Raw genomic sequence first — 25,183 nt, 5'->3', positions numbered from 1 at the left:
CTCAAACGCTTCTGTAAGGACCTTGCCTTGGCTGGCTGGACATCTTATCATAAAAAGCTCGATAACTTCGAAATGGCTTACTCAAAGTAGAAAAAGTTATAGTGCTTTGAAAAGTCTGAAGAAGGGCTACAAGAATATGTAATAAAAAAAATAGGGGGTCCCATTCCAAAAATTCAAGGTGACCTTGTCCCGATCTTGGCGACCCACCCAAGGTCAAACGCATAATATCTATAAATAGATCTTTTGAAACCCTACAATTTTTATTTGAAACATTTTTTTCTAAAATGCTTAGTTTTTGTGATATTTCACCGTCTCGGTACTTTTTATACACCCTGTATATGTATATATATATTTTCTTTTTGCATCAAATTCTCTAAAGGACCGCAATTTGCGGAGAACGCAAATTTCTTTTCTTTTCTATTTCTTTATTAATATTCATTCGATCCGTAGATTTTACCGTGAATCCAACTACCGTACGAAATTGATCAAGCGAGCCTTGGTAACCAATCTGCTAGCGCCAAGCAACGAAAGACGATCATTCTTGCAGGACGGCGCGTTTGACGGGCAGGCACGCACGAAGCGCGGTTTTGACAGCTCCGGTCAGCGCGGAGGAAACGCATCTACGCGATACGTCATAATCTCGCCGTGTGTGTGATGTGTAATCACATTTTATAATTAGGTTCGCGCCACCTCTCCGTCGGATAGTAACAACTCGCGCGGTCCTGTCCGAAACACTCATCTTGCCACGTAATTTGAATGCGCCCACATGAAGCTGCTGAAATTTCTGCTCCGTTATTTCCCGCCAGGTAAGCACAAGCGTGATGGTGCATCGAAGGGATCTGCAATTCAGACCTGTGGCGGATATCAGTAGAAGCGAGATTACTTAACCTAACCGGTGTGAAATCGATTTCGGTCTATTAGCTTTTCATTAGTGTCTGGACTTTTCGGGGTGAAATTTCACCTGGGCAGCGGATCGAGTCGCACGAATTTGACCCGGAGAAAAATCAGACACTCATTCTTGCACATCCTCGTAATTATTGAAGTGTGTATCTGCCAGAGCGTGTTGCATCGATCGGATTAAATGGTAATCAGATGGTGCTAGGTCTGGCGAATGGAGCTGGGTGCGGAAGGATTTTCCATTCGAGTTCTAACAATGTTGGTTTAACTATTGAAGCAACATGTGGACGAGCATTATCGTGCAAAAGAGTCACTTTGCGTCTGTCGCTGGCTATCGCTGGCCTTTTTTGCATCAATTCATCATTCAATTTGTTCGATCGTTGCTGGCATCGCTTCCCCATGACTGTTTCATTCGGTTTTAGAAGCTGATAGTACATCACTCCTTCCATATCCCATCAAATACAGAGCGCTGCTTTGTGACCGTGAATGTTCCGTTTTGGTGTCAATATTGATGGTTATCCTGGAACAACCCATGATTTTTTTCGCTTTGGATTATCAAAATAAATCCACTTTTCATCTCCAGTTACAATTCACCACAAGAACTTGTTTTCTGTCTGGCAGGCAAAGACATGGCGACATTCAAACGATTTGCAATGGCACTTTCACTCGATTCATGTGGAAGCCATTTGCCTTCCTTTTGAAAGTTTTCCATGGCGTGTAGGCGTTTACAAAATTGTTGATTTATCGACGTTAAGTTGTCCAGCCAATTATTTTTCCGTTTGAGCGGTGTCTTCATTCAATAATGCTTGCAATTCAGAATCTTCGAATTTTTTTGGTTGACCAGTACATTCTTTGTCACTCAAATAGAAATTACCACTTTTGAGTCGTTGAAACGAAAATTTACAGCTGGAATACAATGGAGCTTGATCACCATAAGTAACAAGCATTTCGTGAGCTTCAGTTGCCGGTCTTTTTAAATCAAACAAAAAAGTAACGAATGTCGAAAATGCAATTTTGTGCGATCCATTTTAGACGTGTATAAACAATGAAACTGTCAGTAACAAACTAGCGCGCAAACTGTCACATCTCATAGAGAAATGTCAAATCTTTTAGTGTTATCAAATTTCAACATCGTACTGACCATCAACTTGTTATAATCCATTTCTCGTCGCCGATCACAATCCGATACAAAAAAGATTTGTGTTTGTGTCTATTGAACAGCGAAAGGCAAATGGTGGCTCGGCGGGCAGCGTTCTCGGATAATTCATGGGAAACCCATTTTTCTTTCTTCGGAATCTTTGCCGTCTCATGCAAGCGAATCGAATTACAGTGCTCTGATTAACATGTAATCTTTTCGCAAGTTTTACACTCGACTGAGTCGAATCCTCTTGCAATAACGCTTCCAACTTGAACTCGTCTCTTTTGCGGTCGCCCGGAACACTTCTTGTCTTCCAGGTCAAAATCGCCACTTTTAAAGTGCCGAAACCACTCACGACATGAATTTTTAACTACCATTCTCTCACCATGAATTTCACAAACGATTCCGGTTGCTTCGGCAGCTGTTTTGCGCTGATGAAATAAAAAAAAGCGTACAATGACGAATATGCGTCTTATCGACCTTCATCTTCATACGAATTAAAAATGCTTACGTCAATGAACATGACTTACACGGAAAATAAAGATTTGCTAATATATAGACAGCTAAAAATATCAGCTGCAAGAGCAAATTTGCTTGCTTTTATAGCAAGAGATTTAATTGTGATAGCTAAAAGATTTGCTAATATCATATATTGGCAAATTTTTTGGTTATCATAACTAAATCCTTTGCTGCGAAAGCAAGCAAATTTGCTTCTGTAGTTGATATTTTTAGTAGTCCCTATATTAGCAAACCTTTCTTTCCATGTATTATGCATCAGTTTTTATGCAGTTTCTATGTCGAGTACCAATACTGACGTAATCCAACAAAAATGCGTCGCAACTTTAATGCGAATAATTCACAATGCCATCTATATGCGAACGTATATCTATAATGGAAACTTTTGCATACCCCTAATTATTGGCTAGTGTCGTATTCTTATCTGATAGATAAGAATATTACTAATCTTTTCCTGCGGTTCTCCGCTACGGTTGTGATGTCGGCTGTCACGTGTATTGTAATAGCTGCTCATGACCGATTTGTGCGCAGACGCGTCAACAATCGTGTCTCTCAATCGCGACACGATTTGCAGAGCGACAGTTTCATTAGAGAAAATCGCTCCGGTAGCCGAGTTTATTCCATCGCCGCGTCAAGCATTCGCTTCAATGGATTAAATCATTCGCTCATATCGAGTCGGAGTCTAAATTCGGGCGAAGCATTCGATATTTTGCGTCCTTGAGTATTATGAGCGGTATTTTCATGATCGTTTAAAAAATGTCTCGCTCACCTCGAGCGAGATCTCACTCCGAGAAATTGAGCTTTTCCCGCGGAGGCAAGAGGAAGAATCAGTGATTAGAAGTAAAGATCCGATAGAGTAAAAATACCAAGAGTAAAAATCCGATAGAGTCGAGACGAATCGCGAACATGCATGATAGCTGCGTCTTTCGTGCCTGGGACTTATATGCTCCAGAACTTTAAAAATTCATATCTCTCACACAAATAAGGATAGCGACTTCTTCTTGAGCTGATTTTAAAGAGGAAAGATAGGACTCTTCATACAAAAATTAATAACCTTGTTAGTTTCATCTTCCAATTTGCATATCTCGTCAAATACTCTTCAAATAGGATAAAAGTGAAAAATATATATACAGAGTGCTAAATTTCAAATATCATAACAGATAAAACAGATATAACAGATAAAAAATCTCGAAAACTATGAAAGATATTAAATAAAGCTAAAACACATATTCCATGATTTCGAAGAGGAAAGAGAATGGCATTATCAGTTTTTATTTGGAAGACATTTTCAAGATCAGTTGAAGGTCAACTTAAAATAGAAGTTTTTAAAATAGAAAGCCCCATTTTTTATTATATCTTCTTTTTCTACCAATTAATTTGAACAACTTTTGTCTGAAGCATTTTTTTATTTGCCTAATATTTTTTGAAATATTTAAGGAAAACTTGGTAATTTTTGTAACATTTAACTTACGATATCTCGCTAACTATTCGTCAGAAGAAAAAATAGCATTAGACTTTTTTACTTTATTCACTTTATTCACCTTATTTGTCAAGAATATATTATTATAATAGTGCTCTAACTTCTGTTAATTTAATAATTTTGAAATTTCCAAAGCTCGGTAAGTTAACAAAAGTTAGGGCACTATTATAGTAATATATTCTTGATAGTAAATAAAGTAAAAAAGTCTAATACTATTTTTTCTTTCGACGAATAGTTAGCGAGATATCGTAAGTTAAATGTTGAAAAAGTTACCAAGTTTTCCTTAAATATTTCAAAAAATATTAGGCAAATAAAAAAAATGTTTCAGACAAAAGTTGTTCAAATTAATTGGTAGAAAAAGAAGATATAATAAAAAAATTGGGCTTTTTATTTTAAAAAATTAAGTTGACCTTCAACTGACCTTGAAAATGTCCTCTAAATAAAAAACTGATAATGCCATTCTCTTTCTCCATCGAAATCATGGAACATGTGTTTTAGTTTTTCTTAATATCTTTCATAGTTTTCGAAATTTTTTACCTGTTACGTATGAAATTTAGCACCCTGTATATACACTGCTCAAAAGAATTATGGCATAGATAATTTATTGCCAAAAATTGGCCAATTTTGACTGGCGATTATCTCGCGAAAAATTATTGTAGACTAATGATTTTCTATTTAAATGAAGCTTGAAGTCTCTACTTTAAGAATGCATCTCCATTTTTTGCATGCGATGCACCCCTACCCCTGTAACCCCTGATATCTGAGGGCATGTTTGGTGTACTGAAAATTGCAAAGTTTGACGGAATGTACGGTCGTAGACTACTTTTTTTCGGGGACGCCGTTTGCATCGTCATAAAGTTCAAATCTTCCCCTTCAATTTGAAAAAAATGGAGTCGCTATGATTTTTTTTCGCAAAATTATAGCCCTTCAAAAATATCGTTGTTTTTAGCCTTCGGGCCACGTGTGCACGCATGTGTGTTGTGTGTGTGTGTGTCCGTCACAGAAGAGATAAGGACTCCGTGGTTCGTCACTTCCACAGTAATTATTGACTCCAACGTATGTCAACAAACGCTTTTGCCGTTGCTCCACTATGATTTCCAGTTATTTAATCCGCCGGCCGGTACTTGGCCCGAAAGTCAAAAACAACGATATTTTTGAAGGGCTGTAACTTTGCGAAAAAAAATTGTAGCGACTCCATTTTCTTTTCAAATTGAAGGGGAAGATTTGAACTTTATGACGATGCAAACGGCGTGCCTGAAAAAAAAATTGTCCACGTCCGTGCATTCCGCCAAACTTTGCAATTTTTAGTATACCAAACATGGAATGCACGGTCGTAGACTACTTTTCATCGGTTTTTGTGATTCAATAAAACTTATTTTATACTTTGAACATCAATGAATATACTGTGAAAATTTCAAGTCCATTGATCTTACCATTTGTGTAAAAAATTTCGTAAAAATAGCCTTGGGAACGGCCTGCTCCGCATATAATTCCCCCCTTAAGATTAGCTGAATTTATAAATATACGTAAAGCGGCTGAAATGTTTGCAGGGCTCGCGCTGGAATACACGCAAGGCGGCGATGTCAGGACGAAGATCATCGATCTGCTGGATTTGTCCGCCGAGTAACTGCGCATTCGACTCTCACGATTATTTTCCACCGCTTCAGAATGAGAGACGACTAAAATTGCTCGTCGATCATGCATTATTCCGCTTGCGTTTCGCGCAGCGAAACTCACTCTGTTCCAATTGTCTGCTTCCGTTCCTATTTTCTCACGCTTGTTCTTATAAAAAAAAAACCAAAAGAAAAAGAGAAAACTCATCTGACATTGTTGTCTTGTATTTTCGCACTTTCGCTGCGCCTTAAATGTCAAGCTCGCTATATATACACGTATCTGACGTATGCACGCGCAGTAAAGCGAGAAATTACACGACTTACTTTGCAGAACGGACATAAGAGCATTAGCGGAGAGCATAAAAGCGACCGAACCCGTAATAACCGAAAGTGTAATGGACCAGTTAGTCGAGACCCTGCAGAGGCTGCAGGCTAAAGTTTGCGACACAAACGCCGCACACAAGCGCTACTATAAATACAAAACCCTGCAGACCCACCTTTTGCCGGTCACTAACGTGGCGCTCGATAAACTAGGTAAAAGGTACTCCGCGTTAATATCGTCGATCAATAATTCAGAAAATTCACGAGATTTATGAAACAAGAGAGAGAGAGAGAGAGAGAGAGAGAGAGAGAGAGAGAGAGAGAGAGAGAGAGAGCGGCCGGTGTTTCATGTAACAGCTTGGCGCTCGACTAATCGCTTAAAGAGAAGCACGTAAGGATAATTATGCGCGCGATCAATTTAACGCGCGGAAGCATTTACGGAACTTCCGGAAACGCCCATGCTCCGGTTTAGCTGAAAAAACAGCCTTGTAAATAGGCCCTTAGAAAAAAAAAAAATATTCCAGAAAGATATTTGGCGACTCGAATGTTGAACTAGTTTTTTAAGTAATTCAATTTAAGTATATCAAGGGACAGTCGCCGATAGGGTGCGCAAAACAAACCGAGCAAAAAAATGTTAGGGCCATCCTCATGAAGCATAAGGCCCCGATAAGACTGAAAGTAAGATACCCTAAAAAGGGATACCTCATTATTACCACATCAGGTTTCGAGATGCATACTCTTTTAGGCATACTTTAGATTTTACAAAATAAGGCTTTGATAGGAAAAGCTGAAAATGGGTCTTAGAAGGATCGTTTAGGGATGCTTTAGATTTTGCGAAATAACGCTTTAACATGGAAAACTGATGTGGGCGTTAGAAAGATATTTTAAGAGGATGCTTTAGATATATCACGATAAAATCCAGTTATAGAAAATTAATCTGTTATAGAAAAGATCTGAAGCGGGTAATAAAATTGTCATAGTTTAATATTTTATATTTTAGTATTTTATGTTTTAGTATTCTATATTTTAATAGGCACGTTCTATCTGGTTTTTCTTAAAGATTTCTTAATTATATCGCAATTAAAAATAAATTTTATTAGTTTTATTAGTTGCCATACTCATTAGTCTCTTCCAAGGATTTTTCTAATATTGTCTTCGTTTTAAAATGCAGCAAACTTTAATAAAGAGTAGCAGGATTTTTATGCGTAAAGAATGATATATTTTATTTTAATAATTTAATCCTAACCTATTTAACTTAACCTAACCTAACCTAACTTATTTTACTTAAATTCGAAATTGTCTTGCATAATTGTCTAACATACATAACTCATAGTCAATGATCTGATCGTGATAATATACAGGGTGTCCGGAATCTTTTGGAAATGAAAAATTGTGAAGATTAATTGGATCAAATTGAGAAGAAAAGTCAAGTACCATTTTGCAAAAAGTACGCAAATGATCATCAAACTTTCAAGTTATCAATTAAAAGAGCCTCTAGGTATGATCATTTTCAATCAACAATAACTTAATAACTATTGCGATTTTTATAAAATAGTACTTGACTTTTCTTCTCAGTTTCCTTTGATTTAATCTTCACAATTTTTCGTTTCCAAAAGATCCTGAACATCTTGTACATATCAGAACATACATCACCACAATGTTGACCCTTAACACAGAAAATTATGAAAGATTATCGAAGAAGTTGCTCAACTTCCGAGTCGCCAAGAGTCCTTTTGACGTATTTCTTTATTACCCAAAAGGAACCTACTTGCAAAGTTCAAGCTAAATCGGAGCATATAGACATTTCCGGAAGAACAACCATACTTTCATTCGATGTGAGGGACGAACCGATGCCGGATAACTCACTTGCCAGACCGTCGTTCGAGGAACGACGTAGTATCGACGTAATATCGATGATGGGATAATATCGATGTTTGCTCGGCAGATGCTTGACGGGCAGCTATGACCGAACTTGTAAAGTTTGGGACATTGACAGTGGAACGGAGCTTCTTACTCTCGAAGGCCATAAAAACGTCGTCTATGCCGTTTCCTTCAACAATCCGGCTTCGTGAGTAGGACAATCACCCGACAATCGAACTTGCTCGCAACACGATATCGATCCGCCCATGAATAAAAGACGCGCTCGCTCGGGTGGCACACTTATTAGATCGGCGCACGACCTGCTTCGTCCGTGCGAGCGTGGCGACGAAAAATGCACGATCTTGCGACACATCGCGAGCACTCCTTCGATGCAGTTGTGTCGCGAAATCGCTCCTGCGAGAGGTCGCGTGTGATCCAGAATTATCAGGTTGGCAAGAAAGTCATGTCGTTTTTTTTCTATGTAAATGAAAAGCGATTTTTTACAAAGCGAAAACTTTATTCTGCAATACATTGTCCGTTTATTTCGATGGACTTTTGCTATCTGTTTGCTATATGTTTTTGTTGTCTGGTAGCTTCATGACTCTTCATGGAACTTCTGGCCCTTGTCGGCGAAAAACGGATCCAAGTACTGTTTGACCTATCGGAATCAACCCCATCAGAAGAAGCCGAAGATTGCGAATTTTCTATCAAATTTACATTTACCTTCAGTGTAGGCAAGATAAAAAAGTTATCCAGCTGATGAAGGCAAGATAAAAATGTTATCCAGCCAGTGAAAGCAAGATGAAAAGGTTATCCAGCCAATGAAGGCAAGATAAGCTTCTAAATATAACAAATAAAACTGTCACGTTATCCTTTATGCGTCATGTAACGTATCAATTTGAATTTGATATTTTTTTTATGAAAAAACAATAAAGAAAGTACTTTTTCCATTCAAAAATTGTCGTTGGAAAAATTACTTTCGAAAACTAATAGAAAACCTAATAGAAACCTAATAGAAAATTCGCAATCAGCTAGCCAAAAAACCACAACATAACAGTTCCAATAAAAGTAAATGATTGTTTCGCTATGTGTGTCTGCCATGTTGCACCTGCCATCTTGAATTTTTAAAATCTGACATCAGATTCATAATCAGCAACTCAAAGAACCCATAAATACCGAATTTTGCAAAAGTTCGTGCGATAAAGCATTATTAGTGTCATACTTTCTTAGTAGGTAGTGACCACTTTGACCCTCTACATCTTTGAAACCAATCGTATGCTCAACGTAAAACTTTTCTGTAATTAATGTCTCATCATGAACTATCTTTTGGCATAAAATTCAATTCCAAAATCGAAGACCGAAAAACGGGCCTTAAAAAATCGACCCTTTTTGCGGAGGTTCTTTCAAACGAATTCGGCTGATTTTGAAAATTTCATCCGCCATATTTGATCCATCATTTTGAATTTCGTATTTTTCACACCGGATTTGTATTCAGCGACCTTAAAAACTCCCGAGTAACAAGTTTCACAAAATTATATTCACTAGAAAAGAACTAGAAAGTGCAACAAAGGGCTAACCACCAGTAAAGCCATCTATCTGTGAAAAATGACACGATTTCGTTGCCAATCTGATAACTGACGTAAGAATTCCACACAGATTTACCAGCGTTGTTTTGCGTTCCAGGGACAAAATCGTAACCGCATCCTTCGACAAAACCGCGAAGGTCTGGTGCTCGCAGACGGGTCACTGCCTCACGACCATGTGGGGCCACGAGGCGGAAGTGGTGGTGGCGAAATTTTCGCCGACGCGATGCAAGCTCGCGACCGGCTCCATCGACGCGACGTCGAAAATATTCCACGTGGAGACCGGTATTGAAAATACCGCGGTGTTATTTCACACAATAGACGCGCGCCCGCGCGCCGATTCGCGACACGAGCCGCGAATGTCGAGTCTGTTTCTCGATCTCGTCCGGTAATGTAGCGCGACAGTTCATCACCGCTTTGTCCTCCAATTATCAGCGGCTCGCGTTATAGCGTGGACAATTCCATTCAATTCTGACCCTTAAGGGCCACCGTGGCTGAAATTTCACCCCATGCGAATTTTGTTTCGATTTTATTAAACGAAAGAAACGTTCGTTATCTCGCTGCAAGCGACAACTTCTCTATTTCCCATCCAATATTCGATAATAATGGAACATTTAATTACACACCTGTTTGAGTGTTTTGATCTCTAGAATAAAGGAACGTATTCTGAAATTCCACACCCATGACAGCATTAACATGATCTTCTTTGATAAGATGGCTCTTAAGGGTTTACTTTACTCCCTTTATTACTTTATTACTTAAGAGTTTATTTTATTCACTTTATTACTCCGTGGAATAATAACGCCATTGCTAATCCCGTAGCGCCCGTTCGGCAAGCGACTCGGAGTGGCAAGTGAAAAATTAACGAGCGACCGATTTCAAATCGGTTGCGGATTTTGCGTCGTAGCACGATGGCTGCTCCACTTTAATCTTTCTTCAAGCGAATCGATCTGACCGATTTGGGCTAATCGCGCCGCGATTTGAACCGCTTAACCCTTTGAAGCATGGTGGGATCCCACAATCCCACCTTTTCTTTCTTTATTTTTAATTATTTAAGCTATCTTTTTGATATTTTCGTCCGAATTTTTTTCACCTCTAAGATATGTTAGGTATTAATATATGTGCTAAAAATATAAAATGTCCAATCCTCTAAATAAACAAATTGCGTAAAATTATATATTTTTCAGTAAAAATTCACTTAACGGTGATCTATAAAAACAGTCGTAACGAAACTTGTTCATTTTACGTTTTTGAGGTCGTCGATTACAAATCCGAGGTCAGAATTTCGAAATTCAAAATGGCGGATCCAATATGATGGATAAAAATATTCAAAATCCTTCGATTTCGATAGAAATAGGTACGTAGAGGTTTTCTGGGCCGCTGATCACGAATTTGTTACCAGATTTCCGAAATTAAAATCCATGATATCATATTAAAGTTAGCCATTTAAAGTCGCCATATTGGATCCGCCATTTTGAATTTTTTAATTTCGACTCAATATTTGTCATTTATGATCGAGAAAACATATATATACCGAGTTTGATACCATGATATGATATCCATAATATCATATTAAAGTTAGCCATTTGAAATTGCCATATTTAATCCGCCATTTTGAATTTTAAAATTTTGACTCCAGACGCATAATCAGTGACCCAGAAAACCTCTATGTACATAATCAGTTTCTTTTATTATTGCATAGAAAAATTCATGCTTCAAAGGGTTAATCGGCCCATCGATTGAGCAAAAGGCGACACGTACGACACGTGTTCCTCGGGATCAAGTCACCGACGCGCTATTTCCGCGAGCGTATTCTGCTTTTATGCGAGAGACACGATTTGGATTCGACAGGTCAGGAGTTGGGGACGTTGAGGGGCCACACTGCGGAAGTTATTGCGCTGCATTACAACGACGATGGAAATCAGATCATATCGGGTTCCTTCGACGGGACCGTGAACATCTGGGATACAAGAATTTTCGCGTGAGTCTCCTCTTCCTTCCCCCTTGCCTACTTGCAAATCCATCTCACCGGCGAATATGCGAGTTTATTCGTCACGCACGAGTAAATTCTCAATCATCATCAATCAGACCCGCCTGATTCGATTCGAAGCTGCCTGAGCGTCTTAGCAGCCTCCATTTCGATCGCACCTCTTTTCTTCTTGGCGCGTTTTATCCTTCGTTCGCCGAATATTAAGGAAGAGCCTTAGAAATTTTGGTAAATATGCATAAAAGGTGACATCTACTGATTTTTTTTTTTTACTTTGAGATATGTTATGAAGAGTGAAATTCTGAGTAATCTTTTGTGATATAATTATATAGGGGTCGGTTGTAGTTCCCGAAACATTTAAAATATTGGAATTATGCATTCTCAAAGGTTGTTTATTTGTATAATCATACAACATATGTTGTTATCCTAAGTTAAGTTAACTTAGGTTATTGTGTGTATTTGTATATAGGGTGTTCAAAAAAAGGATTCAGAACTTTAAAGGCAGGTAATACAAACGGAGGAAAAAAGTTCTAATAAACATGGGCCGAAAAATATATATTGTCAGAGTTATGGATAATTGTCAATCAATCAATTTATTTATATTTCGAGATACAGCTAAGAAACAAGGACATGATTTACAAAAAACTTTAAAATAAAGATATTTTTTCCCAAATTTGTTGTGTTTTCTTTGTTAGGTCAGGCAACTTCTAGAACTATCCTCGTAGTATTGCCATGTGATGCGTCACTTAAAACCCTGCAACTACTGTATTTAATATTTTTTTTATCTTGCATATTTTCAAAGTTATTCAAGGGATCCGACAGGGGGGGAAGACCTTTTCTTCCTATCCTGTATAATATGTGCGTAGCGAGTAATTGTGTGTAGCTATATTGAGTATATTATATAAAACATCAGTATATAACTTGTAGTTTTAAACTTTAAATTTATTAATAAATAAACAATAAGCTAACTTAACCTAACTCGGAATAACAACATGTGTTACACGATCATAAAAATAAACAGCAACTTTTGCATAATTCCAATACTTCAATGTCAAATGTCTCGGAAATAACAAGCGTCCCCGAGTTGTTTTACAAAAAAAGTCACTCAGAATTTCATCCTCTATAACATTCAAAATAAAAAGAAAATCGATGAGGCGTTACCTTTTATATATAATTACCCTATTCTCAGCGCAGTTTACAATAATCCACTGTTGCGACGGATATTCATGTTCCTTCAAGTGTCTCAGTGACAGTAATAGATAAACTTTCACCCGTCTCTCTCTCTCTCTCTCTCTATCGCTCGTTCACCTTTCCCCGCTCCTCTCATCGATTTGCCTACGACGGCCCGGAGAATGTTTCGTCCTCAGCATTTAGCTGCGAAAAGCTATGCGACCAAAGGGCGCGATGTCTTCCCCTTCGACTCGCATCGTCTAACGTGTAATCCCCACACATAGAAACGCGATCCCCATATTCTCAATAATGCCACTCCACCCCCTCCCCGCTAACTTCGCTACGGAGTATCTTCTATTGAGCACGACGACGCTCCAAACGAACAATTGCAGACGCACGAGCGCGCTAATCGGCCATCGCGCGGAATTGTCCAACTGCCTGTACAATTTCGACTGCTCGCTGATCGCGACGTCCTCGATAGACCAGAGCGCCAAGGTGTGGGACACTAGGACCAACTCCTGCATGGCCACTCTATTGGGCCACGACGACGAAGTTCTGGATCTCGCTTTCGACAACAACGGCAGGAAGCTGGCGACGGCCAGCGGCGACACCACTGCGCGTGTCTGGGACATAAGCGGCAACTTCCAACAGCTGGCCTTGATGCAGGATCATCAGCAGGAGGTCTCCAAAGGCAAGTCTCTTTCTCCCGCGGAGGATGCCGAGTGCCTGCCCCCGAGAATCCCGAACGATCACGGCTGCCGTGTGTTTCACAGTATGCTTCAGTCCAAACGGCCACCAACTGCTGACCGGCTCCTCGGACAGAACGGCCAGACTCTGGTCCACGGACGACGGCAGCTGCCTCCAACAGCTGAGGGAGCACACCGACGAAGTGTTCGCTTGTGCCTTCTCGTACACCGGCGACAGCGTGATCACCGCCAGCAAGGACAAAACTTGCACGATCTGGAGATGACTGGACTGGTTCCAGGTGTGCGGCTAGCTTCTGCTCGTCGCTCTGTTCGTCGCTTACGTCGTGTACTTTTACATTCTTTGAACCCTGCCGAGTGTAGACGCGGGCGATCTCCAGTCGGTCTTCGAATAATCGATTCTCTTCTGCTCGATTTTGCGCAAATGGTGACCAACGGTCTGGTCGCGAGCAGGCTTATGGCCGTTTCCACCAACTGCGGTTAATTTAACCGGCTGGTTATTCCATCGGAATTGACCAATCGCGTTTGACGATTCTAACGAACGACGAATATGACAATTTCGTTAGAATAACTAATTTTGTTAGTTTTTGAAGAATATTTATTGAGATATCCCCGTTTGATTTAGTATGAAATCTTTTTTATAGAAGGTTTTTCGGGTAGCTGGTGACGAAACCGGGATCAACATTTCAAGATTCAAAATGGCAATAGTTGTTGTACAAAATGGCAACAGCGACTCCAAGTGACTAATTTTGTTATTCTATTATAGAGGAAATCATATTCGATATGTTCATGTTTTTCGGGTTGCTGATGATGAATTTAATCGAAATTGCAAAACCTAAAATGGCGGTTTAGTGCCTAACGGTATTCCATTATGGATACTTTTACCTCCATTATTAACGAATGAAATATTATATTGAATTATAATATATTGAAGAAAACCACTTCTTTGGTGAATGGCTCTCGTAATAACCTTGAATTTATGACAGTCATTAATTGCGGTAAAAAAAATGTACCGAGTTTGATATGTACCGATAATGGAATATCAAAGTCAAGTTAGCCGTCATATTGAATCTGCCATTTTGAGTTTTGAAATTTCGTTCCTGGATTTGTCATGAACGACTCAAAGATTTAGATTTATGACAGTCGTTATCTGCGACTAAAAGAAGAAAAACATGCCGAGTATGATACGTACTTAAACGGAATATCAAAGTTAGGCACTTGAAGGTGTCATTGGATCCGCCATTTTGAATTTTGAAATTTCGTTTCTGGATTTGTCATCAATGACCTAAAACATTCCTTACAGATAATTCCATGTAAAATACTATATTATTCGCTCGATATTATTTCAGTGCCGCCATATTGGATCCGCCATCATGAATTTCTCAAATTTGTTTTCGGATTCATAGCCACCAAGCAAAAAAATATGAGTGTATTAAGTTTAATGCAAATCCGTTGAAAATTGGCAGAATTATTTTTGGTGCTCATATACAAGCTATTATCAGTTGTAGCATTCTTTTTTTCGCTCATATATAAATCGTTACCAGTGAACTGATTAATCATCGGTTAGATTAACTGGAACCGATAAAACTCAGATTAGGTGACAGGCGTCGATCTTTTGGTAAAACATCGACTTTTCAAATCAATTGTTTCCTGTTCGATTTTTATTTCTTTCAAACGGTTCGATTCTTCGTTAAACGAAACGACTGAACAGGTGAACTGACGAATAGGTATATCAACAAATTCCCTGTTGAAAAGGATCGCCTTGTAGAAAAACCCAGCAAAAAAGGACCGATTAAAAGAATTGATTTCTGAAAGAGAAGATCGATTTTCTGAAGATCAGAAGATCGCCCGTCGCTGATGCGCACTTGTGGACGGAAAGGCCGCGATTGTTCGCGTAACTTTCGCCCGTCCGATCGAATTTCTTTCCTGATGGGAGAACTCTCCGGACAAAGTCGAGACGCTGAAAGACGAAGAGTCGCAGGAGAGATTACGGCCAGCCTTTCCGTCCATGTTCTTCGACGAGCGGAACAGGCGGCGTATCTTCCAGCTTCCGTATTAAACTGCGACATACACGTGAACATTAGCGATCGTTACGTAGGCACCAACTTCTATCCAATCGGAAGCGCGTTTATTAAATTGAATGAGTAGCTGATGCAGGCAACGCTTGCACTTATCAACGCGCATAACGAGTAGACGCAGCAGTGTACATTTCCGCTTTGAACTTTGACAAATCGATAACGTCGCCGGGTAAACGTCGCTCTCTGCCCGATATTAATTATCTGTGACATTTAATCGGTATATAATTGCGCGCGCGCGCGCGTGTGTGTGTGTGAGAGAGAGAGAGAGAGAGAGAAAAATGTGTGTATATAACACTCGAGGCGAACGTCGCGAGCGGTTTCGTACACCTGCTTGTAGAACGCTGACACAGCATATTGTTACCTCTAGTAAGTAGGATTCGTCTGATAACACGCTCTCACGGACAACAATCTTTCCGCCCGTCTCTCTTCTCCTCTCGTCGAGGCGAGTAAGACGCCAAAACGAGGTATTAGGAGACGAAGATTGAGGTTGCCGGATGAAACGGCTCGAAGCACGCGTGATTCTCGTTATAGACGTATAATGCATATGTGTGTGTGTGTGTGTGTGTGTACACATACATTATATATGTAATATAAAATAACTATGTATTATATCATACTAACAAATATAATATATTAACATATAGAGTGTCCGGAATCTTTTAAGAAGGAAGAATTGTGTAGATTAATCAGAACAAACTGAGAAGAAGAGTCAAGTATCATTTTGCAAAAATCGCAATAGTTATTAAGTTATTAACAATTGAACATGACTACATCTAGAAGCTCTTTTAATTGATAACTTGAAAATTTGCGTACTCGTTTGCAAAATAGTAAAGGACTTTTTTGTTCAGACTGACCTAACCTACAATTATACAACGGCGGTTGTGCCTAGCGGCAGGTTCAAGATTCAGGATTCAAAGTTCAATACATACTCGTATCTATTGTTAGGCACATAAGCCGTTATATAATTGTAGATTAGATCATTCTGAACAAAAAAGTCCTTTACCATTTTTCAAACAAGTACGTAAAGTTATCAATTGAAAGAGCCTCTAGATATGGTCATTTTCAATCACTTGCAATTTTTGCAAAATCGTGCTTGACTTTTCTTCTCAGTTTGATCTGAGTAATCTTCATAATTTTTCCTTTCCAAAAGATCCCGGACACCCTGTATATAATATATTAATACATTACATACACACACACATGCGCACACATAGGTTGCTAAATTTCAAACGTAACAGGTCAAATATCTCGAAAACTAAATGATATCGACCGTTTTTTTAGATTGTATTGTTTCGAAGCAGGCATATTTTGATAAAAAGAGATTTTAATTTTGGGTGAAGTCGTCAAGTAAAATAGAAATGAAATTATATTTTTCAATGGAAGTCTAATTTTTTGATCACCTTTATTTATAGCCGTTATCACAACGAATTCAATGACCATAAAGTATAAACCCGAGGTGACTAGAGGTGAAAGAATGGGAAAAAGGAGTCAGAGATATTAGTAAAATCAGCGTTTATCCTGCTCACACATCGCTTCCTGTGCTGAAACTTGGTATAAATAGATATGGAATGGATGCTGGCGTTGACGATGCCAAAACTGTAAACACTCTCCAGGAGATAAATATGTAACAGATAGACTAGACACGCGTAAGAAGATGTGAGGACTATCTGAAGCAAGTCAGTTGATACTGAAGACTGAATGTGACTAATGTAATCATTAGAACAAACATGTCTCCATTTCCTAAAAAGGAAAACAAACTTCAATATCATCTAGTCCTAGAGATGTTGGACCTGCTACATCTGAAATTTAGCACCTTGTATATAAAATAATAGAAACACATACATATACAAACACATGAACAACGCAGTTTGGTGTTACGGCTGCCATAGTGAAAAGACGTAAGAAGATAAGAAGAGAAGATCTCCATGCGCGATTAGCAGCCTATCTCTTCCCAACGTGATGTGTGATAAGAAAGGCCGAGTGCTGATGGAAGAACATGCCGTTCCTGTTGAATTTCGAAAGTCCCTTCGGGCAATCGCGCGGTCTAAGTCGCGTCCATAATTCCTTACGGGAAACATAAGCGCAGCGCCACGTAGCGAGCGCGAAGAAGAATTGTTCTTCATAGCCGAAATTTTCATGTCCTGCTAAGAACGCTGTTTGTTCCTCCCCACCGCATCGAAGGTATTTCTTCTTTTACTTGTCAGATGCGCTGCCATGACAGACGCACTCCCACCCTGTTTCTTTTCATTCATCAAAATTTCCGGTCCCCTTTGCTAACTTGCAAATTCGGCAACCTTAGCTGGAAGGAAACCGCTGGAAAGAAACGTTCTCCAACGATGTTAGGACCCGCTCCGGGTGTGCTTGGCCGCGGCAGACGCAGCAGGGCACACCGATGAAAGTCCAAAGCGGCGCTCCGCCGAGTAACTGTACGTCGGACGCGGCAGGAGCCCCACTCTTCGAGTTCCCCAGTCGCGTCGGGCTACATCAGCGATCCCGGCGCGAATCCAAGGCAGTCTTCTCGAACTCGTCATCTCGGTCGTCCGCGGATTCCAGCGCGCGCGATGCGTTTCCGCGAGCTCTTCGGACGGACGCAGCCGTCGTCCGCGTGACATAAACGCAACGGACTGATCGCGCGGATTGCGGAAGAGCCTGCTGCTGCCTGCAGCGCGACGGCCTCCAGGTCGCGGGACTCGCCTCCTCGGGTATCGCCTGATATGGTGAGTAGGAGACGGACTTAATTCCACCGTAATCCCGTGGCCCGATAATGCCGTTAATAGCGACGATGATCGCGCGTAAACATGTACGGGGATTACGCAGATAAATTGATGTATCTTACTTCATTCGCGATGACTTACCGGGATAAGGAGCTTACGATAAGAAAGGATTACTCGCGGTGTCGTTTATTTAGTCCGTCACGCTCCGCGCGGCGTGTCGGCTATCGGCAAGAGGAAGAGGAGGACACGCGTGTCCACCCGGTGTATAGAACACGACTGTAATCAGTAATGCTCTACCTCGGTTTCTTCCTAGTAAGCCTACACGGTTACGTTAATTAATTATACAGCCGTGAGGAAAACAGGGACGAGAGAGAGAGAGAGAGAGAGAGAGAGAGAGAGACAGGTGCGGGCGCAGACGGACGCGAATTAATTAACGGAAGCGCCGGCGTCGCGCGCAGGAGTCATATAATTAACCCTCTGTAACCTTGCGCTGTGTAACTTTGAAGTCATATACTGATGTATCGGTATTCTTAAATTGCATGGGGTTCTTTAAAAGGAGGGCTTCGGGAGGTTTCGAAGGGCAGATGATGCTCGCGGAATGGGGAGAAAAGTTCTGACGAATATGGGGTCGAAAAGTTAATATCGCCGGAGATATGAACAATTGTCTATTTTAATTGAAGCAAGTGATTCCGGTCGCTTCCGGTGCACGGCCATATGCATTTCCGCCATTTTTCTTTTTTTTTTATTAGAGTAGTACGGTGTCATTCTTACCGTACTGTGAAAACCATAGACATAGTATACCTAGACTGCGCGTTCTCCCAAATTTCAAGGGTGGGAGTATAGCTAGAAGTAGAAAAGGATGCACTGTGTTTTTACTGTGCGTTCTCTCTCGCACACTCTCGATGGAAGGGGAATAGCGGAGGCAGTTGCTAACCTGTACGACAGTACAGCGGCTATACCTGTATATATTTCGAGATAAGCTGAAGGCACAGTGATCTAAGTTGATCACTATCGGAATCAATCAATCGGATCAATATCGGAAAAAAATAAAAAACAGCGGCTGTACTGTCCTGCAGATTAGCAACTGCCTCCCTTATTCCCCTTCCATCGAGAATGTGCGAGAGAGAGAGAGAGAGAGAGAGAGAGCGTGCACAGTAAAAACAGAGTATATCCTTTTCTACGTGAGCTATACTCCCACTCCTCGAACACGTAGTCTAGGTATACTATGTCTATGGTAAAAACCTTATGACAGCTCCCCGCAGCCGTTCAATGTTCACGAGGTTATGTGATTAACAATTGCTTGGCGAAGCGTATGCATAAGTGGAGAGAAAATCGATTTCTGTTGTTCGAGCATTCCGTGCAAGAGCGAAGAAACTTATTTTAGGGATTCCTTTGAGGGACGGTGCTCTCCTCACCGATAAATGACGTGGACAAATTACATCAGAGAATATACATAAAAGCAGCAGAAGCGAGTGAGTTACTTGCTTCGGTGAAAACAAATTATTCATAACTCCGAGAATATTAATTCTTCGATCCATAGATTTAAATCCATTAATCAGCACTTTTTTTCCTTCATTTTGTGGGTTTTATCTGCGCACGGTTGGCATGTTTTAAACTCTTTGTTAAACAAAGGCTTTAAACATGTATCAAATATTGGATAATTTTAAACATATACATTTTTTTTAAACATGTGTTTTTGTTTCTTTTAGGTATTTAATATAAATTTTATAAAATTATACGTGATATAAATTGATCTCACAAAATATCTATTTTTTTTCATATTCTTGCATATTACGATATTATACACAAATATATACATTATTATACGATTATTAAAAAGGTAGTTATTACACATACATGTATATATATCTATTTATTTAATAATTCATATATTGTATATGTGAATTATTAAACGAATGAATTATTAAATAAATAGATATATATATATATATATATATAGGGTGTCCGGGATCTTTTGGAAACGACAAATTATGAAGATTAATCAGATCAAACTGAGAAGAAAAGTCATATATCATTTTGCAACAGTTATTAATAATTGAAAATGACCATATCTAGAGACTCTTTTAATTGATAATTTGAAAATTTGCGTATTTGTTTGCAAAATAGTAAAGGACTTTTTTGTTTAGAATAACCTAATCTACAATTATATGGCAGCTATTGTGTGTGGCGATAGACATGAGTATGTTGAACTTTGAACTCTGAATCTTGAACTTATCGTTAGGAACAATAGCCGTCATATAATTGCAGGTTAGATCATTCTGAACAAAAGAATCTTTTACTATTTACGCAAGTTTTCAAGTTACCAATTAAAAGGCCTTGTAGATATGGTCATTTTCAATCATTAATAACTTAATAACGTATAATGATTTTTGCAAAATAATACTTGACTTTTCTTTTCACTTTGATCTGATTAATCTTGACAATTTTTCGCTTCCAAAGGATCCCGGACACCCTGTATATATTTCTTAGTTTATTTATTTAAATGAAAAGATTTAAAAAAAGTTTTCTTATCAAGCCACCGATTACACTTCAAACCGCATCAGAAGTCAAACTGTACTAAAAGTCAAATGCAAAAGTCAAATATATCTCTAAAGCATGTTTAAAACATATTTTCCATCTTTTAAACATGTTTTATTGCACTTGTTTAAAACATATTTCCTATGTTTCTTTGCTCTTGTTTAAAACATAAAATCTTGTTTGAAACATAAAAACGGTTTTATACAAAAAACATGATGCTTTGTTTTCATTATTTAAACATGTTCTTACCAACTCTGTATCTGTCCTTAAAGTCCTGAAGCCTTTTTTCAAACATCCCGTAGATGCTGTAACCCATTGTAAACCCATTGTAAATTACAAACCGTTTTTCTTTTGAAATAAAATCTTTGAGAATGGTGAGTTAATTGTTAATTTACATCCGGAGGTTAAGGCCCCTTGCACAATGCCAGGCAACAAGCAATAAGAATAAAAATAGACGAATCACGATCGACTATTACAAGAATAATCTATTGTGATTGGTCTATTTTTATTCTTATTGCCTGTTGCCTGGCATTGTGCAAGGGGCTTAATACTCGCTGGTTTCACGTCACGTAATTTTTTTCATATCCACAAAAAAGATCAGTTACGGAGAGCCAAGGTCACACCGGATAAAAAGTGTCACGGTGCGACGCGAACCTCGACCGATTCCCGACGCTGTTTTCCTTCAGTCTTTTCTCTCTCTCTCTCTCTCTTTCTCTCTCTCTCTCTCTCTCTCTCTCTCTCTCTCTCTCAACGTGCGGCTTCGCAGCGCGCGGGCGTGAAGATTCAGATGAGACGGGAGGTTGAGCGATGACCGGGCGATTCATAACGATAACAACCGCCATCCCCGTCGCGGCCGCTGACTGTTAGGACGGTATAAAACAAATGTTATTATCGCGGTCGCGATAAAGCACGAAGTCGCGCGGGCGGACCTTCTTCCCTCGTAAATTCCAGAGGAGACGCGCGTCGCTCGCGCCGAGTGAATATTTCTGTTCTGGGGAAAAAACCCGTGTGAAAAGGCGAGCTAACGACGCGATGCGAGCCGCCGCGTTTATCGCCGCCGATCGGATTTTCCGATCGCGTGCGTTGTTTCCACGTGGCTTGTTCATCGTGATGATCCGCTGGCCAGAAGTGGCCGGTAGTTTCTCATCGGCTGCGAGGCGGATCGCAATCGGGAGGAAGCGGATTATCGTACTTCTCATCACTCGCGTGTGTGAATGAGATCTCGGATCTGAATTCGTTGTACTTGCTACAAACGACGGCCGTCAACGAGTCGGCAATTGCCGGTTGAAGGTAATCGTTCGCGAACGCACGTCGTCGCCATCGGTGAAAATATCCGCTTTCAGCGAATGTGACGGCTGGTGTCAAGATTCCTTCGCCGATCAGCAGACGCGAGTTCGTTCAGAACGCCGCTCAGCCGCGAGACGAGAAGCGCGGATTGGATTCCGCGCGAATGAAACTCGCGACGAAAGTCCGGGAACTTCCGCGCGATTTTCCCCGCTCGGACGGAATTACAAGAGAAGTGATCACGAAGGCGGTAATCGCGAATCGCGACGCGACGAATCGGGCGGAAGGGTCGCTAATGGCCGAAATCGCGTTGAACCTGAGGGAACGTTCCGATCGACGAGCCTCTCGCTCTCCCCTTGCAGCCTTGAAAGTTCCATTTCGCCAGATTCAGGGAGAGGATGCACGCGACGAAGAGAGGGAGAGAGAGAGAGAGAGAGAGAGAGAGAGAGAGAGAGAGAGAGAGAGAGAGAGAGAGAGAGAGAGAGAGAGTGAGTGACCTACTACGAGGCGAGCCTTGAGTTTCGTTCGTCTGAAAGATTAAGTCCGGCCACACATTCCGCGCAGGGTGCATAATAATTTAAACGTGATGTCTATTATCTTGTTACTTTGACTGAGCGCTATTACGTTTTATTCGCACCTATCAACGACTGTCTTACTAAGACACTACAGAGTGGCGTTCAAAGAGGCACGGTGGCGGCCTCGACGAACAAGAACAAGAACAAGAGTACACCTTATGGATAGGCGTGCGCGCTCAGTGTCAGTTCTACGTTCTTATCTTTTTCAATGTAAAATTAAAACATAGGAAAGAAAAATAAAGATATCTATAGCTTCGTGTACGGCGGCGTGTAGGGTTAATAAAAACGTGTTTAAAATGAAAAACGTGATGTATGACATTGTGTTTTTTACGTTTAAAACTGTTTTTATGTTTCAAATATGTTTGGAACATATACAGAGTGTATAAAAAGTACCGGGACGGCGAAATGTCTCGAAAACTAAGCATTTTGTTATTTGTGTACAGATTGCGTCACTTTCGAGATACTCACTGGTCATTATTCTTCTTAAATGAAGATCTCTTTTCGTAAATTGAAATGGAATTTTTTATTATATCATCTCTTTTTACCAATTTAATTTGAACGACTTTTGTTGGAAAAATGTTTTTATTTGCCTAATACTTTTATATAAATATTTAATATTTTTTTGAGATATTTAAAGAAAACTCGGTAACTTTTTCAATATTTAACTTCTGATATCTCGCTTTGTCGGAAGAAAAAGTGGTAGTGGAATTTTTTACTCCCTTTGGTTTCATGAATAGCGTCCTGACTTTTGTTAACTTGATTTTTAAATTTCCAAAGATCGATAAGTTAACAAAAGTTCCCTAACTTTATTGTAGCAATATATTCTAGAGACCAAATAGAGTAAAAAAGTCTAGTACCATTTTTCCTTCCGACAAATAGTTAGCGAGATATCGTAAGTTAAATACTGAAAAAGTTACCAAGTTTTCTTAAATATCTTAAAAATATTGGGCAAATAAAAAAATGTTTTAGACAAAAATTATTGAAATTAATTGGTAGAAAAAGGTTATATGATAAAAAATTGGAGTTTTCATTAAAAAAAAAGTAACGATCAGTGAATATCTCGAAAGTGGCGCCGCCACTTTAAACAAAATGATATAGTTGTTTTATGTCTCCCTTGAAACCATGCAACTTTTGTCTGAAACATTATTTTCTAAAATGCTTAGTTTTCAAGATATTTCGATGTCCCGGTACTTTTTATACATCCTGTATACATGTTTGATTTTTAGTACAGTTTGAGAACTTGATTGTTGATACGGTTTGAGATGGTTTAATAAAAAAAAAACTTTATTTCTGCAAATTCACAAAAGATAATTTATTTCACCGAACCACCGACTACGTTCCGAACTGCACCGCAAAAAAAAGTTTCGATCATCCATAATTTAACATCCAGAATTTATATTAAACACTTAAAAAAGACGTATGTTTAAAATGTTATAAAAATCGAACCGTTTAAAACATGTTTGCAGCTTCTATTTTAAAGGTTCAAAACATGTCAGCCTTGGCAAAAAATATAAAGTTATTTTCTGTTCGGCTGATATCACGCCGTGACTTTTATCGCGAGACGCATCAAGTATCTTCAATACATTTGTAATACCTCATACTTATTACTAATTACATGCTTACACAATACAGCCACGGCGTTGAGTATCTTCGAGCGCGTAATTTCCCGAATGACATAACGTTTGCTTGATCGAACATCGTCATCGAGAATACAGGGAAAATCTAGTCTCTTTTCTTGCAGATGACAACATGACTGGCATAGACAATCGGGCTTATGATGGCGTCGAGCCGACGGTAAGTCAGCAACATTATGCAACGCCTCGATCGGCGGATGAATATTATGAAAATGTTACGCCCACCGCTTGGGAGACGTCTAAAGAAGTCTTGCTCTGCTTCTGATCCCCAAGTTCTTCGGATAATCGAAATCGGGATAATTGAATTTCAAATACACTGCGAGCGCGCGCGATTGTAGGAGTAATTTAAACGCTCAAGCCACGTGGGTACCCGGAGGGAAGACGGGACTATGACCCATCCGGCTTTTCGTCTCGTTGCTTCCCATCCTTTTTATTATTTCCCGGGGATACATTGAACGTGATACGTGGCGAAAATCGTGCACGTTATAAATAATATACCCGCGTCTGCACGTGTATCCATATACAGGGTGTCTGCGACGACAACATATTAGGGGTGTGAGTTAGTTTTGAGGGCTCCACCAGTAGATGGCATTAATCTTTAAAGGACCGGTATTTTTCTTTTAAAATTTGCAATTTTTTTCGCAGAAAATTTATATATATATATATATATGTAATATATGTATCATGTCGCGTAGAGTTTTCGAGTTTGTTAGTGGCTCCTATAGGAGCCACCCCGATTCGGAACGGAACGGTCAAAATAAAAAATTTTCAAAATTTGGATCTTGGCATTTTTAGGGTTTTTTTTTTTATATCGCTGATTATCATTTTGATATCAGATTATCGAAATTTTACAAAGAAAGGCAATTATTTACCTGAAATAAGTCTATATTACTATAAGTAATCTCATACAGTAATAAAACTTTCCTTTAGCATAACCCAGAGCTAACGACGTGGACTTAGAAAGTTATGTAGCTCCTTTGTTTTTTCATACTTCTTTTTGTTATTTAAAAATTTTTTTATTTTTCTATTTTTTTATAATTTTCTTAAATTTTGGTTTTAAAAAATAATAAAAATTATTTTATTTCAAAAAC

At 39.4% G+C, this 25,183-nt stretch overlaps 2 protein-coding genes across 2 annotated transcripts in view; both read left to right on the top strand.

Annotated features, from left to right (window-relative positions):
- Positions 1-445: 445 nt before the first annotated feature.
- On the top strand, positions 446-13,673 carry LOC105187280 (dynein assembly factor with WDR repeat domains 1). Its single transcript, XM_011147999.3, has 8 exons — positions 446-806; positions 5,582-5,654; positions 5,976-6,185; positions 7,911-8,033; positions 9,509-9,693; positions 11,260-11,389; positions 12,958-13,256; positions 13,339-13,673. The coding sequence occupies exons 1-8, from the start codon at positions 767-769 to the stop codon at positions 13,533-13,535; spliced, it is 1,257 nt and encodes a 418-aa protein (XP_011146301.2). The 5' UTR covers positions 446-766; the 3' UTR covers positions 13,536-13,673.
- A 4,194-nt stretch (positions 13,674-17,867) lies between these two features.
- Positions 17,868-25,183, top strand: part of Oatp26F (Organic anion transporting polypeptide 26F) — a 59,939-nt gene continuing 52,623 nt past the window's right edge. Inside the window, exons 1-2 of the mRNA XM_011148000.3 lie at positions 17,868-18,064; positions 24,200-24,252. Of these exons, the coding sequence (XP_011146302.1) occupies positions 24,208-24,252 (45 nt within the window). The 5' untranslated portion in view covers positions 17,868-18,064; positions 24,200-24,207. The remainder of the gene's footprint in view (positions 18,065-24,199; positions 24,253-25,183) is intronic.

The sequence above is a fragment of the Harpegnathos saltator genome, unplaced genomic scaffold (assembly GCF_003227715.2).
Source record: "Harpegnathos saltator strain DR-91 unplaced genomic scaffold, Hsal_v8.6 scaffold627, whole genome shotgun sequence".
NCBI lineage: Eukaryota > Metazoa > Arthropoda > Insecta > Hymenoptera > Formicidae > Harpegnathos > Harpegnathos saltator.
Note: the sequence above shows the minus strand (reverse complement) of the source record. Positions and strands in the feature narration are given on the sequence as shown.